The sequence below is a fragment of the Siphateles boraxobius genome, unplaced genomic scaffold (assembly GCF_051911475.1).
Source record: "Siphateles boraxobius isolate OS27281-9 unplaced genomic scaffold, OSU_SipBor_1 11, whole genome shotgun sequence".
Classification (NCBI taxonomy): Eukaryota; Metazoa; Chordata; class Actinopteri; order Cypriniformes; family Leuciscidae; genus Siphateles; species Siphateles boraxobius.
In genome coordinates, this window is record NW_027508711.1 from 6,876,628 (window position 1) to 6,895,941 (window position 19,314).

The 19,314-nt window shown below is 38.1% G+C and overlaps 2 protein-coding genes across 7 annotated transcripts in view; one reads left to right on the top strand and one right to left on the bottom strand.

The window, feature by feature from the left end:
- Positions 1-69: 69 nt before the first annotated feature.
- kiaa1191 (KIAA1191 ortholog) lies at positions 70-16,896 on the bottom strand. 4 transcript variants are annotated; one of them, XM_077195537.1, is made up of 9 exons: positions 16,631-16,896; positions 16,110-16,202; positions 15,074-15,182; positions 14,684-14,877; positions 2,937-3,048; positions 2,704-2,828; positions 2,485-2,588; positions 2,246-2,400; positions 70-977 (listed from the first exon to the last, which is right to left on the bottom strand). In XM_077195537.1, exons 3-9 carry the CDS (start codon positions 15,099-15,101, stop codon positions 769-771), a joined length of 927 nt encoding a protein of 308 aa, XP_077051652.1. In that variant the 5' UTR covers positions 15,102-15,182; positions 16,110-16,202; positions 16,631-16,896; the 3' UTR covers positions 70-768. The 4 variants fall into 4 exon arrangements, with proteins under 4 accessions (XP_077051652.1, XP_077051636.1, XP_077051645.1 ...); XM_077195521.1 differs by having other exon boundaries at positions 16,110-16,231; positions 16,631-16,895; XM_077195530.1 differs by having other exon boundaries at positions 16,110-16,231; positions 16,581-16,895.
- A 225-nt stretch (positions 16,897-17,121) lies between these two features.
- Positions 17,122-19,314, top strand: part of LOC143701134 (uncharacterized) — a 65,275-nt gene continuing 63,082 nt past the window's right edge. For 2 of the 3 annotated variants that reach the window (XM_077194764.1, XM_077194763.1), the window contains exon 1: positions 17,122-17,258. In XM_077194764.1, the coding sequence (XP_077050879.1) occupies positions 17,247-17,258 (12 nt within the window). In that variant the 5' untranslated portion in view covers positions 17,122-17,246. The remainder of the gene's footprint in view (positions 17,259-19,314) is intronic. The other variant, XR_013189879.1, reaches the window with a different exon arrangement.

Sequence of the window (19,314 nt, forward strand, 5' to 3'; positions counted from 1 at the left end):
TCATTGTCCAAAAAAAAAAAAAAAAAGGTAAACAGGGATTTGCAGGAAAGATATTTGAAAAATCAAAAATTATTTATGTCCATTTATTTATTCATGTATTAACATGTATAATAAAATGAAACGATTTGAAACTTGTAACAAAAATATACGAAATTCTCCGTCCAGAGCTGTTACATTAAATACAATTTTAGCCAAAGTTCTTTTAGTCTTCAGTCAATTTAGTGCTCTCGTCATTTGTTACACCATCCTTGACACAACCGTATCACGATGCTTTAAACGTCATAATACACACAGCAAAAACTTAAAGAATTAAGTTATCACTGAACCTATTGTGTGTATTGATGATGTTACACAGGAAATCACAACATCATTACTGAATATATAACAATTGCTCTAGGCAGACAAAAAAGTTTTTTCCTAACCTTTTGCTACTGTATGTGATAGAACGAAAAATCCAACACATAAAAAAAACACTGTTCATCATAGTCAGCGTTAAAGTAAGCAATGAGTAATTACACCACAGTACATCCAAAAACATCAAGGCACGCACACTCACACATACTAACTTAAAGTAACACTTTAAAAGGCAAAGAGGCGGCTAACAAAAGACAATTGCACCAACAAAAGTGCTCATACACACTCGCACGACATCTGAGGATGACAACTTACTTTAGACACTAGCAAAAAGATGCGCCTGTGAAGGGAAAAGAAATTAGACCAGCTACAGGTTCACAATGCGTACAGCTGAGGTGAAAATAGGGAGTTCTCTCAGAATCCAGAGGGTGTAAGGACGTTCATGTCCCGGTGTTTGAGTTTGTGAGGTCGGGTCACCTGTCTCTTCCCCTCCATGGTGGGGATCTCCATCTTGGGGGGAGCTTTGAAGTTGGGGTCCTCTGCCAAGCGGGTGGCCTGAGCCTTCATCACTTCCATAGGGGTGGGTTTCTGAGCTCCCTTATAGGACTGCAGGGCAAAGCCCCCTGTAAACACACAGGAATGACGTTGGGTGGTTTGCCACAAATTAGAGGATGAAGTCCGATGAACTTCCAACATTTGAAGCACTGCATGTGTAAAAATCGGTCTGCAGAGTTTTACACCGTTTTATACAGCGGCTTGTTCTGGTCGAGCAGTGTTAACGTAGTAGGACAGAGTTGGCCTCTGCAGTGGTTAATACATATAGATGAAAGGACTTGGATGACATAAGAAGCTGGCTGGTCTAAATGACGTAAAATGGCACATAAATTATGTGATATACACTACTGTTCAAAACTTTGGGGTTGGTAAGACTTTTTTGTTTTTGGAATCAAGAATCAAGAAAAAAATTATATATATATACACTGTGAAATAACCTTTTTTATTTTAAGATATTAGAAAATGTTATTTATTCCTAAGTTGGAAAAGCTGAATTTTCAGCATCATTACTCATTACCCTTCAGAAATAATTCTGATATGCTGATTTGCTGCTCAAGAAACTTTTCTTATCATCAGTCTTTAACACTATAAACGTCTTTAGCGTCAGTTTTGATTCATTTAATGCAACCTTCTTGCTGAATAAAAAAAAAAACTTTTGAAAGGTAGTGTTAAACCTCACATCTCAACTCAATAGGTTTCTGGTTCCTCTTTATACAACAAAAAATGCAAACAAAGCCCAGCAATGTTCAATAAATGGTTAAATCATTAATAGTAATCAACATACACATAAATAATTCTTCTGCCAAGAATATATAGTTCATAAAATTAACTGTCCGCTATTTTTACCAAACAAACAACCTGGAAAATTAATACTTTTTGAGATTGCGTGTGCATATCAACTATATACTTATTCAAATCTGTTTTTTAAATGCACTTTTTTTTTTCCAGCGCATAATTGTTTTCAATCAGACTTTGAGGAGAGGGAAAACTCAAATGAGTTAACTGGAAGGCAACGTGAATAACAGATTTATTCTCATTCTTGGTAAGAACCTGCCTGATGATAAAAATCAAGATTTTACTATAAATACTTCAAATTATGAGTAGATGGTAGATAAACTAACAAGGTTGGGAGCAATGTGCTGGATTGACAAAAATCACCAAAATCTACTGCTATTGTATTATTACTGTTATTATGATAACATGGGAATATCTTAATCGACTCATGCTCTTAGAATGGATTATTTGAATGCAAGTGGAGGTCAATTTTATATTTAAAGAGTATGCAGAAAGGATTCCCTACATGTAAAAGTGCACCGTGTGGTTTCTGAATCTGTACCTGGGTCAGTGGTGGACTTGCTGACTTGAGGCCGAGGCCCAAAAACACCCCAGCGCTCTACAGGTCCGTCAACTGAAGCCAGATCTATACTGGAGCTAGAGCTCATCTCAGAGCCTGTGAGAGATGCTGTGGAGCCCTGACTACTGAACCAGCCCCTGCAACACACACACTCAAAATTACAACCCACAAAATGATTAATGCAAAACAAAGGATGTGAAGCTGCTGACTCATTCAGGCACCTGCGTTTCTGTTTGGGTGAGGATTGAGGGGTCCCGGAAGGCGTTGACTGATTAGATGAAGGCTGTTTCTCTTCTTTGGCATCCACACTTTGCATTTGAAGCTTCTACAACATCCAATACACACAATTTATGCTTTTAAAAAAAGACCTGTATTGGAGATGTCACACCAAAATCTATCCTATGACATTTGGAGCTTATGTAAAGAGGATCTCTGCCTACATGCATTGACTCTGCCAGACGGTGGTATCGGGTCTCCTCTGCATTCAGGCCTTTGTGTGGAGTGTAGCCTGTGTCGGTCAGTCCTGCCTGCTTCTCGAACTTGTGCATGCTCTCCTGGGTCTGCTCTGCAACGTAACACAACAGGTCCAATTAGGACTAAACTAAACCTTCCACTAAAGAGCAGTTAACACTGTGAAATATGATGCTTGAGGCGGTCATCGTAATATTCTTACTGATGATGAGGGAGTTCATGACAGACGAAGCTTTGGCTTTCACCACAGGGCCTGAACATTTAGTGGATTCAAAGGTAGCACTTTGTTTTACCCCTCCTTCTGACTCATCCTCCTAAACGTATACAGGAAAAAGCAGAGGAATTGTTAGCATTAGTCTAACTGTGGTATTAGTCTTAAACTGTGGTATGGAGAAAATATACAGTCATGTGAAAAAGAAAGTACACCCTTTTGAATTCTATGGTTTATGTATCAGGACTCGGGCTGTGCGATTAATCAATTAATTTATTTTTGATCAATTAATTGAAAAAACTATTATTGTGCCGCTGCCATATTCGGTATTGCAATTTCATTCCTTCCTAAGCCCCTAAACTTAACATCTAAATCAGCCGAATCAGTGAGTGTAAAATGCAGTCTACCGTTGCTAAACTGTGAGACATGCCTGATATTAAACTGTCTCTATCACAGCTTAATGTTCCCGCGCTGCGAGATGAAGCGGAAAGCGCATAAGCGAAGTATACTGTGGGCTTCGGATTCGTGCGATCTCTCCCGGTGCTCCGGTGACTAGCTGGCTTTTTTCCTGCCAGTTTCAACAACTTTCATATGATTGACACCAGCTTTGCGTCGTGTCCTGCCTGCTACTCCGGGCGGGGTGTTTTAAATGATTAGCGGCGAGGTGAAGCGCAGCGGGCGGGTTGGGGGGATTATGGTAGGTTGTATGGAGGACCAAACCTGCAGATATTAAAAATGAATAAATGAATAAATAAATGAATAAATAAACAAATAAATATGCGAATAAATGTAAAAATATATAAATAAATAAATAAATGACTATTTATCCTTTTATTTCCTTATTTATGTATAATTATGTTTTTTTACACATTTATTTATTTTTTGATTTATTTATTTATTTTCAATTTTATTTATTTTCACATTTATTTATGTATATATGTATTTATGTTTACATTTATTTATTTATGCATTTATTTATTTATACATTTATTGCTCTGTATGCTAATGAGGGGGGCGTGTTTTACCTAAGACATAGCAATCGATCTCAGAGTGGCAGTGCTGAAGCATTGAGGCCACAGTGACACCTTGTGGTGTGACCAAACAATACGCAAGAGGTTTGTGGACGTGACTTTACAGGTCACGCAGGAAATAAATGACTTTGAGATGGGCAATATGGCCAAAATCTTATATCACGGTTTATGTCCTTTAATATGCCCTAACTATATGTAGCTTTTTGGGTTTACCATACATAGGCCTACTCTTTATTCCGGACATGGCCGTAAAACATCAGCAGGTCAGGATTTTTTAAAATGTCTGGGCACACATGAACAGAATCCGCAGATAACAGACACTTTGACACGGAAGCGCGTCAAATTGTCCACTATTAACCACATTTTATGACATGCATTGTAGATCCGTACACAGAAGCTAATTGCATTTTGAATGTAGCCTATCTTCCAAAAACAATGTTGACATCAACAAACTTTTCCATAAAGAGGTAAATAAAGAGAAAATAAATAAATGAATTAAAAATATTATAATTAAAAAAAATTGAAAGAACAACATTATATTATTACAACATTACAATTATATTTTTAATTCATTTATTTATTTTCTCTTCCTTGCCTTTCATGGTTGTAAATATGATTTGAGACTTAATTGCTGTTATTTATTGTAATTTGCAACTACGTCTGCCTTTTGAGAATTGTAAAAATTTACAATTTTGTTAATAGCCTATTGTTTGTTCAATGCCTATTTTGTATGTAAATTATTTCTCAAAAAAAAAAAAAACACACATTTTCCGTATGTGATAATTGTATTATAATTGTATTATATAACATAATATGATATACTAGCACACGGGGAGAGTGTTGAAAAATACTTTCTTTTTTGCTGTTTCTTCAGAAAAAGAAAAAAAGTTCCAAACTCCACAGAACCGCTGCGCCTCTAAGCAACACGTGGTCAACTGTCTAGTAGCCTATTTGAACGAATTCTTACAGATCATTTAACTAAAAAAAGTTGGTTTAGGGTTTAGTTACCCTTTAATGATTGAACTCACTCGTTAAGACGGTGGCTTGGCACCACCTACTGGCTGTTTTAGTTTCATACTTCATTCATTGATTCTATCATTTCATATTTCAATATTCAAAATGTTATATTAAAAAATGAATCTCATAACATTATTTACGCAACTGTAATTGCAGTGTACATGCATCCATGGCTCCTCTGCATTAACAGTCTGTGTAAATAATATCTAATGCCATTCAGAGTGAGCGTCTTCACAGCAGTGCGAAGATGGAGTTTGTTGAAACTGATTTTACTGGTGACAGACATATTAGTGCCTTATTAAAGGTGCAATGTGTAAAAATTGAGTATCTCTTAACAGAAATGCAATATGACATCCATAACTATGTGTTCAGTGGTGTATAAAGAACTTACTTAATTAACCGTAATGTTTTTATTACCTTAGAATGAGATATTTTTATCTACATAACCGCAGGCACCCCCTTCTATGTAGGTCGACATATTGTGACGTCATGTTTCTACCGTAGCCGAACGCAAACAAACAGCGATACAGAGCGCGTTTCGTCACTACCTTGAAAAAGAAGCAGCAGAAAGCTAGAAGCTAGCCATAAACACCGTGAGGAGTGACTTTTCCCTCGTCAGTGGTGTAAAATATGTAGTTGGATTGTTTCATATAACTTAGTTCTTCTCCCCCGCTGTATTATGGGTTTGCAATGTGGGGAAATGTTCTGGTTACGTTAGTGAGACAATCAGCTGATTACTATTATTATATTACATATTATATATTAAGACCCTTGATCCTCACCTGACTATGGCTTTGTAAACTTTATCCATGATGTGGTTTATAATGGACTGTGGTACAGAAACAGTGACAATGTTGCACACTCTTAGCTTACTCTGGCTATTCTCTGCTGTCTCAGGCGACGATATGTTTGTCCCATGTTAGACACCATAGCTTCTTCAAAAGGGAGGGGTGAGCAGTGGGCTGAGCCCTGGGGCTGAGCCCCGAACCGCTAGATGTCGCTAAAAATCACACACTGCACCTTTAACTGAATTGACAGTTAAACTTAAGAACTTATAGGCTACATGATGATGCATATAGCCTATAATAAGGTTTTAAAAAAATAAACCAATATAGCTACATACAGTTAGGGCATATTAAAGGACATAAACCGTGATGTAAGATTTTGGCCATATTGCCCATCTCGAAGTCATTTATTTCCTGCGTGACCTGTAAAGTCACGTCCACAAACCTCTTGCGTATTGTTTGGTCACACCACAAGGTGTCACTGTGGCCTCAATGCTTCAGCACTGCCACTCTGAGATCGATTGCTATGTCTTAGGTAAAACACGCCCCCCTCATTAGCATACAGAGCAATAAATGCACAAATAAATAAATGTAGACATAAATACAAATATACATAAATGTGAAAATAAATAAAATAGAAATATATAATGCATATATCAAAAAATAAATAAAATGTGGAAAAAATATAATTATACATAAATAAGGAAATAAAAATATAAATGGTCATTTATTTATTTTCACATTTATTCGCATATTTATTTGTTTATTTACTCGCACATTTTGCTCGTAAATCATTTTTCCAGTTCGCAAACACTGCTTGTTGCAGTGTATGGTCTGTGCACTGACAAGCTGACCTTTCGTTTCTGCAACATCTAAAGAAATGCTGGCAGCACTCATGTTATTTGAAGCCAGCTTCTGCACCTGACGCACAGCACGAGGACTCAACTTCTTTGATTGACCCTTGCAAAGCTTGTTACGAGTGGAACCCATCTTGGAAAACCTCTGTATGACCCTGGCCTGTAACTCAGTACAAAACACTGCCATCTTTGTGGAGAGCAACAATTCTAATTCTCAAATCCTTAGAGAGTCCTTTGCCATAAGGTGCCATGTTAAACATCCAGTGGTCAGTATGAGAGAATTGTACTCAAAGCATAAATTTTAACTTCTCTAATACAAGATACAACTTGCAACAAGATACAAGCTGTTGGAGGAGAGAAAAAAGAGATTGAGGGAATTTTTTTTAAAATTAAATAACATTTGAAAAACCTACAGGTAAATCTTCTATTTGTGAGTCTTCTTTTTCTTTTGTTTGCCTACTCCAGTTCTTGTTAAAACTCACTAGATGTTTTTTCTGTACATTTTGGGCACTTTTTGTGTGAAATCATATTTATTTCGTCCATTAAAAGTGTGCTTTCACTTTAATTAAACGTGAAAATAGACTCCCGCTTAACAGCTGCTCACGCAACGCTCGTGTGTGTGTGTATTGGATTTTTCTGAAGGGACAAGACAGAGAATTTTACTTGCCCGACCTGATTAGAACGTCAATAACAACAACAAAAACAGCAAAAAAAACAACTATGGAATCACTAAAACGAGAGAATGATTCTGATTTTATGACATTTATTGTAAGCTGTGATCGACAGTGGATAATAAATACATTACTGATGGTAATAATGTTGTGGTGTTGAGGCTTGCAGCCTTTCGAGGAGAAATCTAAACAGTTAACAACATACTGCCTATAAAAATTCAAAATGTGGATGTGTCAAAATTGTTCTGTTTCAGCAACAAAAATAGTTCCAAACAAAGATCACAGCAGAACCACCGTGCATCTCACAGCAACACTCAGCCGTGTTTTCTCTTAAGTGAATGATTCAGCATTTTGAACAAATCGGTTGGGTCAAAGATTCAATGATCAATTCATAAACATCTGTCTCATTCATGAATGAATCAGTCGTCTGAACAAATCGTTTAAACGAATTAATCAATGACTCGCTCATTAAGACTGCCGCCTCCCGCCAACCTGTTGACGGTTTAGTGTTACGTTTAAAAGTATCATTCTTTCCAACGTTTATTAATTCACTTATATTTAAAACAATCTCATAACGTAATTTAATGCAATTGTTATTTTTCAGTCTAAAAGATTTAATTTGATCAGGCCTTCCTAGGGTAACAGCCCTATAGTGTCTTATTCTAAATAATTTAATTTATTGATCAAATTTAGAAATTAAAAATGAAAGATGAAGTATATTAATAAGACTAGGGGGTGCCTTTTAAAGGTGCAGATATTAAAATAGATTTAAATATATCATCGCCCCCACCGTCGATTTGATTTATTTGTTTGTGTGTGTGTGTGCACAGGCATTCATAACAATGCGCGTCCACGGTGAGGAGCGAGCAGAACAGAATGAATGTTATTTTAGTTAATTCCTTCTTTCATAGGAATTAATTGAAAACGCTCGCTCTGCTCCCCACCATTATCAATGTTTTAGCAGACAAACATATTTTACTTTCACTTTTAAATTAGCGATTTAAAAGCCCCCGCCAGTGTCACACGCCGATTAACCGGTGGGAAAATATCTTCACAGTAACATACCTAATATATTTATATATAAATACAATAGGCCTACCTGATAAAAAGTGATGTACTATTTTGATATTTTGAACACAAGAGGGCAGTATAGCCAAAGAGTATAGAAGTACCAAGAGGCGAAACTCGGTTGCAGTTTTGACAACAATCGCTAGATGGCGCTGCTGTAGCGTTGTCGTTGCGCTGTAGCCATTTTGGACTGAACCAACGGTTTTACCATTAGCACAACTGTACAGCATTATGTCTGGAAATAAATGGAAACAAAGAAAACAGTATTTTGCCATAAACTGCAACAACTACCATTGTACAACCAATCAACTATTAATGTTAAAGTGAGCAGCGTACGTACGTTTCCATGCGTAAATAGCGGCATGGTAACGTTACACCTCCACCTCCACCTCCTTGCGTTCAGTCCAAGATGGCGGAACTGCAGCTCTGCGCATGAGTGCGTTTGTTGCAATAGAACGTTCTATTGAGTTTCGCCTCTTGGTACTTCTATACTCTTTGGTATAGCCCTATGTATGATTTGATTTTTTTAAACCAAACGTCCTTATGACAAAATATATTTTCTTTATCTGATCATCCAACCCTGTTTAAAAATAACCCTATACTGCCCTCTTTTGGTCATACTACATATTTAATCGTTTTCATTAGACATAATATATTGATTGAAAAAGAAATTCAAACCTGTTTTTTAATGGTAGCATTATTTTATACAGAATAAATTATGTATAATTCAGAGGAGAATAAAGTAAGTGCTGATTAAAATTAAGGAAACCAAATATGATATTGATCTAATATATATACAGGTCCTTCTCAAAAAATTAGCATATTGTGATAAAGTTCATTATTTTCCATAATGTAATGATACAAATTAAACTTTCATATATTTTAGATTCATTGCACACCAACTGAAATATTTCAGGTCTTTTATTGTTTTAATACTGATGATTTTGGCATACAGCTCATAAAAACCCCAAATTCCTATCTCCAAAAATTAGCATATCATGAAAAGGTTCTCTAAACGAGCTATTAACCTAATCATCTGAATCAACTAATTAACTCTAAACACCTGCAAAAGATTCCTGAGGCTTTTAAAAACTCCCAGCCTGTTTCATTACTCAAAACCGCAATCATGGGTAAGACTGCCGACCTGACTGCTGTCCAGAAGGCCATCATTGACACCCTCAAGCAAGAGGGTAAGACACAGAAAGAAATTTGTGAACAAATAGGCTGTTCCCAGAGTGCTGTATCAAGGCACCTCAGTGGGAAGTCTTTGGGAAGGAAAAAGTGTGGCAAAAAACGCTGCACAACGAGAAGAGGTGACCGGACCCTGAGGAAGATTGTGGAGAAGGACCGATTCCAAACCTTGGGGGAGAGGCGTGTGATGGCGCAGTGGATAAGACACATGCCTTTGGTGTGAGAGACCCGGGTTCGAATCCACTGTGAGACACCAATGTGTCCCTGAGCAAGACACTTAACCCCTAGTTGCTCCAGAGGCGTGCGACCTCTGACATACATAGCAATTGTAAGTCGCTTTGGATAAAAGCGTCAGCTAAATGAATAAATGTAAATGTAATGTAAGCAGCACTGGACTGTTGCTCAGTGGTCCAAAGTACTTTTTTCGGATGAAAGCAAATTTTGCATGTCATTCGGATATCAAGGTGCCAGAGTCTGGAGGAAGACTGGGGAGAAGGAAATGCCAAAATGCCTGAAGTCAATTTATTTAAATTGAGATTTAAAAAATCCGCTGGCAATTTAGCATCCTCAATGTCTTGACTTCATGCACACTGAGTTTGGTGGCGATCGGATGAATTCCCTAGAAGGAGTATCTCAAATTCTTGAGCATATGTTTTCCAAACAACACATAATAGCTGACTTCCTGTTGGGCTAGCGTAGAACTTACCACGATAGTTGTTCGGCCCGATGAGATCTATATGTGCTCATATTATTACATTCAAGCATGTTTGATATAAGGACAAGTGTTCGGAGACCCCATTCCAGGGCAGACCAGGGCAAAAAATTTGTTTTGGGGTTTCATGACCCTTTAAGGTCCTGCCACAGCATTTCAATTGGGTTGAGGTCTGGACTTTGACTAGGCAAGTGCAACACCATCAGCTATTCTGGTGTAGATTTGCTGGTGTGTCCTATTGTATGACCCAATTGACCTATCGGTAAGCCCCTCCCCTCAAACGCAGATGAGCTAATGGCAGCTGAGAATCAGTTGCACAGGCACCGGAACTTGGACATCTTTAGGTTTCAGCAACATATAGAAACACTGGAAGATCCGAAGCTGTCATCGGTTTGATGGCGTTTAGGCTACAAAAATGGTAAAATGATGTGCCTGGGGTACTTGTAAAACGGATTCCAGGCATCCTGAGAGGATGGGCAATGGAATGTGCCTGGGGTACTTGTAAAACTGATTCCAGGCATCCTGAGAGGATGGGCAATGGAATTTATTTTATTACATTTCCTAAACCCAAACAAGACAGAGCGAAACGTCTGTGTATTAATCCAATGACGTGGTCACAGTAAACTGGTTCCCTAAGGATTCAACCCCAATCCCAATGAAGACGAAAATGTTCATTTTCTGGTTGTCATACTCTCATTAAAGTTACAATTAAAGTCAGTTAGGCTGCCATGCTAACGTACAAACCTAAATAGCTAACCCTTCTCACGTCATGTACAGTGCAAGTCAAAAAAACAAACGAAGGTCTGCATTTTAGTGCCTCTCCATATTAAACTGGTTAACTGTAAAATAATTTGATCTTACCCTGCGGTAGATGAACAGTGTTGATCCTGGATGTTGTCATCTGCAATCGTGACGACCAAAACATGAGGCTTCTCCCACTTTCAATGTGATCTGTAAATTCTCGCTCTCGCTTCCAAATTAATCTTGATACCCACCATATTTATTTTTTAAATCTTTTATATATCCCTCCATGGCATATTTAAGTAGCCTACCACTTGCTCCTCGACGAGAGTGGGGCCTTCTGTGTCCAAAATGTATCGAAAACATCTTGGGACAAGGATGACACTGACAGCTGTCATTGTAAGACAGTTAGCAACTCTGTTAGTTTGTCCGAGTTAGAAACAGTAACAAAGGGGGGCCGGGCATACTGATAGGTCAATTTTGTGCAAACTTTAGCTGCCGGACAGATGGCCTCACATTTGACTCTAGAATACTCTAGTATGCAGAGGAGCTTATGGTCGACTCAATGATTGCAAGGTGCCCAGGTCCGACTCCTGTGGCTGCAAAATAAGCCCAAATCATCAGCTCTCCACCACCATGCTTGACAGTTGGTATTAGGTGTTTTAGCTGATATGTTGTGTTTGGTTTTTGACAAACATGGCACTGGGCTTTATGGCAAAACATCTCCACTTTGGTCTTGTGTCTAAAGGATATCGTTCCATTAGTCTTGTGGGTTGTTCAGATGTAACTTGGCAAACATGCCCTGACATTTGCGTGATATAGTCGCAATTGCAAGTAGGGATGTTAACGATTAATTGACGATCGATTAATTGTCGATAATACATTTAATCGATAAAATTTATCAATCATCGATTATCCAGGTTCATGGACGTGCGTGCTGCTCAACCGCGAAACATGTAAAGCGAGCGTGCCGGAGTTATGTTTGGGACCATTTTACACCATCATGACTATAAGTTTGCGTGTGCACTCGCAGCCTTTTGTTTTGTGCAAATGTAAGTTGTAATATTGTGTTTATTTTGTGTAGGCCTATCTATATCTGATTAATCTCATATAGAATGCATTTGGTGAAAAATTTATGTTGTAAAGTGTACGGTGATCCTCTTCAGCTTCAGCGCGTGCAGCTCAAACGGCAATGCACGACTAAAAATGACTATTGGGACTGTCATATTATATAACATTATAAAGAGAACAATATTGTAATAAAACACTGAATTATATTAGTTTAGTTGCTGTGTCGCGTTGGTCCAGGAAGAGTGCTTCCACAACATGAGTCTTTCTGAATGGCAAATTCACTAATGCATTCTTGTAATTTTGTGCAGATATAATTTGTAATATTATGTTTATTTTGTCTTTTATTTATTAATCTCACATAGGAATGTGTTTCTTTGAGTTAAATAACGCGCTAGCAAAGTTCACCAGTTTACCGGTATTCATTCAGCGCATGCAGCTCAAACGGCAATGCACGGCTAATAATAACGATGGTTGGGACTGTCATATTACAAAACATGAGAACACCATTTTATTAAATCATTGTGTTCCAGGAAGAGCGCGTCCACGACAGTCACACATTCTGACAAGCACGCATCTGAGACACACTGTTGGTGACACATTGTATTAGTCATTATTTGATATTTCAATAATTAATTTAATTAAATGATCAATCACATCGAAACATTTTATAATATTCTCATTCATTTGGTGAGGAACATGTATTTTTGAGCAGCATTTGCAGACCCTGTCATGCTGTTGGCCATAAGCCACTGCAGTAGATGCATATTGCAGTATGAAGGCTAACGATTAATTGATCGTTAGTTTAAACGACGATCGATCATGGGAATTTGTGAAAATTCACATCCCTAATTGCAAGCTATAAGGTCAGAATTGCGTGATATAAAGACGCAATTGCGTGTTATAAAGACAGAATTGTGAGATATAAACTAGTAATTCTGAGAAAAAAAAGTCAGTCTTGTTTTCCTCAGAATTGGACTTTATAACACGCAATTGCGAGTTTATAGTAAACTCGCAACCCTGAGATAAAAAGTCGCAATTGTATTTTAAATTGTTTTATTCTGTGGTGGAAACAAGCTTCCATACTGGAGAGTCTTATATGTAGCTCTTGGGTTTTTTGCATTTTCTCCGAGCATTGCATGGTCTGTCCTTGGGGTGAATTTGCTAGGACGTCCACTCCTGGGAAGATTGGCAACTGTCTTGAATGTTTTCCACTTGTGAATAATCTTCGTCACTGTAGAATGATGAACTTCAAATTGTTTAGAAAACAACCTTGTTACCCTTCCTAAATTGATGGGCAGCAACAATTGCAATATTGCTGATGACTTTCCTCCTTCGCATTGTGTTAACACACACCTGAATGCTCCAGACCAGCAAACTGACAAAACTTATTTTACAGAGTTGGTTACGCTTGCTGATGATTAATTACTCCAAGGCATTTGATTAGCAGTGCCTGACTCCTACTTACTCTCTTAATTCGGAAGCAGTTTACTTCGGGTGTACTTAGTTTGTCACAAATGGTTTCTCCATTTTGGCTTAGTTATTGTTAAATAAACCATGACATGGTGTAATATGAGTCCCGGTGTCATGTGTTGTAGTTCATCTGAGGTTGTATTTACCTAATTTTAACCTGCTAAGGGCCAGAGGATTTTTTATTATGTTTGATGCATAATACCTTAGAATTCAAAAGGGTGTACTTTCTTTTTCACATTACTCTATTCATACTTTGCAGACACGTTACTACCATGGATACCTGGCGGGCAACAAACGCTGAAAAAAATGGCAAATTTCCAATACTAGCCTACAATCAATTATATAGGGAGGCTATTTTGTTTCCATAGCACATCAACAAAACGTTTAATGACACTAATAACACTAAAAACAATACAATTACTAAATATTAATAATATCACTAAAATGACGAAATGATCCCGAGCTCTATATCATTTTAGTGATATTATTAATATTTAGTAATTGTATTGTTTTTAGTGTTATTAGTGTCATTAAACATTTTGTTAATGTGCTATGGAAACAAAATAGCAGTCTTTAGTTCACGAACAGCACAACTCTGCCATCTGTGAAAATAAAAAGCAGCTTCAAAAACTTGTTTAAAATTAAATATTCTTCTATTTTTTACTGTCATTAATGTAGGTCCACAAGATAAATATTAAGCCAGTAAATTAAGATAGTCACAATACCGTTATATCCATCGTCGTCTCTGAGAGAACGTGGCGTTAATGCAGCGACAGATGGTGAAAGCTCAGTCAGTTTCTACTTTCACTTTAAGGGAATGAGCGCGTTTACATGCACGGTCTTAACCCGATTATACTGAATAATAGTGCATCCAATCGTACAACAACTATCTGGCATGTCGTTTACACCTCAAAACACCAACTTTTGTATATTACAACTGGCGACGTCCTGGCAAGATCCTTGATTAGTTTACTGGGTTTCCTTGCTAGAGAACGACGTTCTTGCCCGCCAGCCAGCACTTGTGACGTCACGTGCAAAGTATGAATAATGTGTGTGTGGTATTGTATTTGCATGTTTCAAAATGTTCGGGCAAATCGGTCAAAGAATAAGCAATGCACACGAACCTCAGCAAGTCGAGCAAACTTCCTCTCCGGTATAACAGGTCGCCTCCACAGGTTGTTAATATTAATGTCAGTTGGAGGTGGAGACATAGGCCGCTCAAGATTATCATCATAGCTGAAAGCTCGACGGGTCATCCCGACTGGAATGGACATCCCTCCGAGGAGTCCCTCTGAGGAACCTGGACCTGCTTCCAGGGCTGAGGTAAAAGAGCAAAACAACAACATTTGAACAAACACATTATTTGATGCATTTTAAAGTAGAAACTGGTGTGATATAACTATCTACAATCTATTAAACGTATTGAAAATGTAGGTTAACGTTTAATACCCTTGACCCCTTTCACTTTATGCACTGCAATGTGTAACATAAACAGGTCTAAATCTCTCCTTTACCTGGAAGGTCTCCAGGTCTGGACACCATGGCTACTGAATGAAGTGTTTCTGTTAGACCAAAACGTGAAGACAGCCTGGACAAACCCAATCAAAGGAGACTGGATCAAAGCTACAGATGAAATCAAGAGAAAGGAACAAGTTACACATTAACCAAGCAATATTTGATTTTAAGGCCAAAGAACCATCCAACAACCTCAGATTAATCATTAAAGAGACACAGAAATCTTTTGAAATCTTTTGGTACAGTGTTCAATTGACCCTCTGCGTCATTGTGCAAGTCACTGAGCACACATCATTACCAATGAATGAGTGGCTGAAAATTCCAAAATCCCAGATATTATGCAATGTATTACAACATTACATGTATTATCATTGTATGAATGGAATACCATACAACCATGATATTTTTCATCCATGTTTTAATGTATATAGCAAGTATACAAATTCGATTATGCAGCACCTAATTTAACAAAAATAAAAATGCAATGTTTTGTTGTAAATTACTTTTGATTTTTAAAGGACTTTTTAAAAGTTTTATGAATTAATTACATACAAACAAACAAATAACGGTTACAATCATTCATGATGTCTGACAATTACATTAAATGCATTAACTTGACCATTAATGGCATGAACTGAATTTTGTTATAAACACTGACATCGAATGACAAGGAAAAAATACTGTCATAATATTTTTGGCCATATCATCGCCCAAACCTATTCACACAATTTATAAAACATGTGCTGTCCACTATTTAACCATATGTTAACACTTACCATGTCCAAGATAACGATACTTTATTTAAGACCCTATTTAAATCTTCTTTATCGTGCCTTTTTCGATAACAAATATGATTGCCTTTGCATAAATGAAAAAACGTAGGTCAAGTGGAAGTACTCTAAAGTAACTATGTATATCCAAGACAATATGCCTTTTATTTACCATTACAAATATGAAATTATTTCCTAGCTGAGTGAAGAGTTGTCTACGCATTTTGGTTTATAGATTTCAAAAGCATGTTTGTTCGTCTCTTACCTGTTATGGGCGGCTGGATCACCACTGCTAGAGCACTGGTTGATCTTGCTGACAAGCTGAAGTTTGCTCAGTCAGCATTGTGGGACGCCAGGACTAGCACAGACAGTATAAGACAGAAAAAGCTGGAGAAACACGAGGAACTTATGACTGACTGCAAGACAAACCTTTTGTCTGAGAAGATACCATGTGTGATAAGAAATACATCTGAACACGGTCTATAATAAGACTAAACACCGTTATTGAAGTGATAACGCAATGCTGGGAAAGGGGTCACAACAGCTGTCTGTCCGGATGATGTTATGTAATGCTGTTCGCTTTAAAAGTAACGTTACTGATTTCCGCTAACAGTTACGTCAAAAGCCAATGCACTAGCGTTAAACACAACAACACGCTTCTTTTATCACAACATTATTTCGGCTAAGTCTGAAAGTAGAAAAGGAACAATAACTGAAATACTAAATAATACCTCACATTTGAACAAATACGACAATATTTGTTGAATGATATGTAAATGTGCCTACTAGCTGTTCAATCCAGTTTCGGCGACCTGAAACCGGTTTGAGGGATGCGCTGCTGAGCTCAAGACTTCCCGCACCTCCTCTACAGCAGCTAACAGTCCAACCGAGGTATTGATGACACGTTTAACCGAATGGTTAAATTACACAGCACATATGTTTGACAAGAGTTGGCCTTTCTATCAGCCATAACTTCAACTTCCTTTTGGCCTCTGACAATAAGCCAACCACGACAACAAAGCTGGGGCCGCAGTTCCCCAATCTCGCGATACTTTGATTTGTTACTATCATCATCATCACAGCAACTGCTGCAGTACATCAAACTAGCCGCAAGAGGCGGTAAAATACCTAAAATAAATACACGGCAGCTATCAGAATCAGAAAGAGATTTATTGCTAAGTATGTTTACATACACATTGCTTTCCTCTCTTTGCTTTTAGGGAATTAGAAGATTGTTACTGTATGGGCATACACACACCACCACCACCAACATTCAGTAATGGCACCAAACTTACAAACTGCGTGTGATTCTTCAGCGATTAGAAATAATCTTTTGTTTCCATTGGCGCCCTCTGGAAATGTAGGGCCTCATGTACTCACATAAGGACCCCCAAGGAACCACATGAAGCCACAAGTAAGTAGGCTATAGTTCCCCCTGCCAGGGGTGTGGTGGGGCTGCAGGGGACCTTATAGCGCCTACAGGAGGGTGTTGTGGTGTGTTGGTCTTTGGTGGGGGGTGTGGCACAGGGATTAACACAAGGGGGCTGGGGTGGTTATTCTCTCTACTCAAATGAGCTTGAATGGTTTATAACACCCCACCAAATCCCAGCACGCATACAAAATAGCAAAGAACATACATTTCGTAAAATTAAGCATACCATAGAAAAACAGTTCAGTAATTTACAAAGCTCATTAAAATCTCCAAATATATTTAATTGTGTAATAAACCAACAGAACTGATATGGTATGATCCTTGTGTTGTTACCTTAGCTCTTATCTGAGTGAGCTTCACAGTACATATAGGGGATTTTTCATCTTTTTCAGCTCCTTTACACTATGGGGTTCCTCAGGGTCTGTTCTAAAACCATTGCTGTTCCCTTTTTTTATGCTTCCTCTGAGCTACATTACTCAGAAATGTAATATCTCCTATCTCCTTATATCGATTGCCAAGCTGATGATACCCAATTGTATTTACCTATTAACTTAAACTGGTATGTTGGAGTGCTTTGAGGAAATTAAAACCTGTATGGCTAGTAAATTTTCGCAGCTTAAAAAATCCAAAACCGAAATGGTGATGCTAGGCTCTCCTACCTCTGCATCATCTGATGTAAACAATCCCATGTAAAAAAATCTATATTGTTCACCACATCCTAATAGACCTTATTCACATCACCATCTTTGATGGCTTTAAGGTGAGGGATACACACACATCTCTTCAGTGGGTTGTGCTATTATTTAATGTTTGGACTGTTCTGCTGACAAAACACTGCAAAAATATGGAAAATGGAACATTAGTTGTGGAAAATGATATGTGATCTAGAAGCTTATACAGCGGATGCCTACACGATAAGTCTATCCCTCACACAGCCTCCTTTTCATGGCACTGCTCTGAATAAGGTCTGAAAAGGGGGAGCTTTTTCCATTTTAGTGCTATCACTTTCTTATCCAGGAACGACTTGGAAATAGTGATTCACTCTGTCATGTATAATGTGTACTTGTTGTATTGTAATAATGGAGTGAATGCTGTGAGGTGCTATTTATTACATCAAGACTTGACTACTGCAACAAACTATTTATCGGTCTACCACAATTGTCTCTTGGCTAGTAACAGTTGGTGCAAAATGCTGTTGCTAGAGTCCTAAAATGGACAAAAAAGAGGTAACACATTAGCCCTGTTCTTACCTCAAGTGAAGTTTTTTATTGATTTTAAGATTCTGTTGTTTGTATAAGGCTTTGTTTGGGTTAGGCTGGGCTCATCTTCTGTTAGTTGTCCCCCATTCTAAATATAAATCTAAGGGAGATAGAGCTTTAGCGGTTACGGCCCCAAGACCCCTTTTACACATTAGTTCTGTTCCTTCGTCTAGTTTTAAATCATTTTTTAAAATGCACTATTATTCTTGAATTTTATCATTGATTGATATTGTGTGGATGTGTTGGTTTATTTGTTGGTTTATTGAATCTCTGCAGCTGTAATGAATTCCTGAATTCTGGTTTGTTTTGTCACGCGTTAGCGTGCCTGTGATCCTTGTATTGGTTTTGCTCGTGTTCTAATTCTGTTTCCTGGGTTTGTATTTGTTTTTGGCCATTTTTAGATGGTTTGAGCTGGCTGATAGTTTGTCAGCTCAGCCCTGGAGTTTCAACCCTATTGCTACACCCAGACCCTCCAAGCTCGTCACTCCACCTTGGCCTGTTGACTAGTCAGTTCCACCTTGGCTCGTCACCCCTATGGCTCCTCCGGGCTTCTTCGTCCATACAGCTCTGCCTTGGTCAGTCGTCACTCTGCCGTCACCATGGACTGTCCACCGTCTGTGACTCGTCCCTCCACCCCTTTGGCTCAGCCTCTCCTCTGGCTCCATCTCAGTCGGGCACACCAGCTACGCCTCAGTTTTCTGGTAGTTCTGGCTTGTTTTGTCATGCGTTATCTTGCCTGTGTTCATTTTGTATTGGTTTTGCTCGTGCCCCCTGCCCAC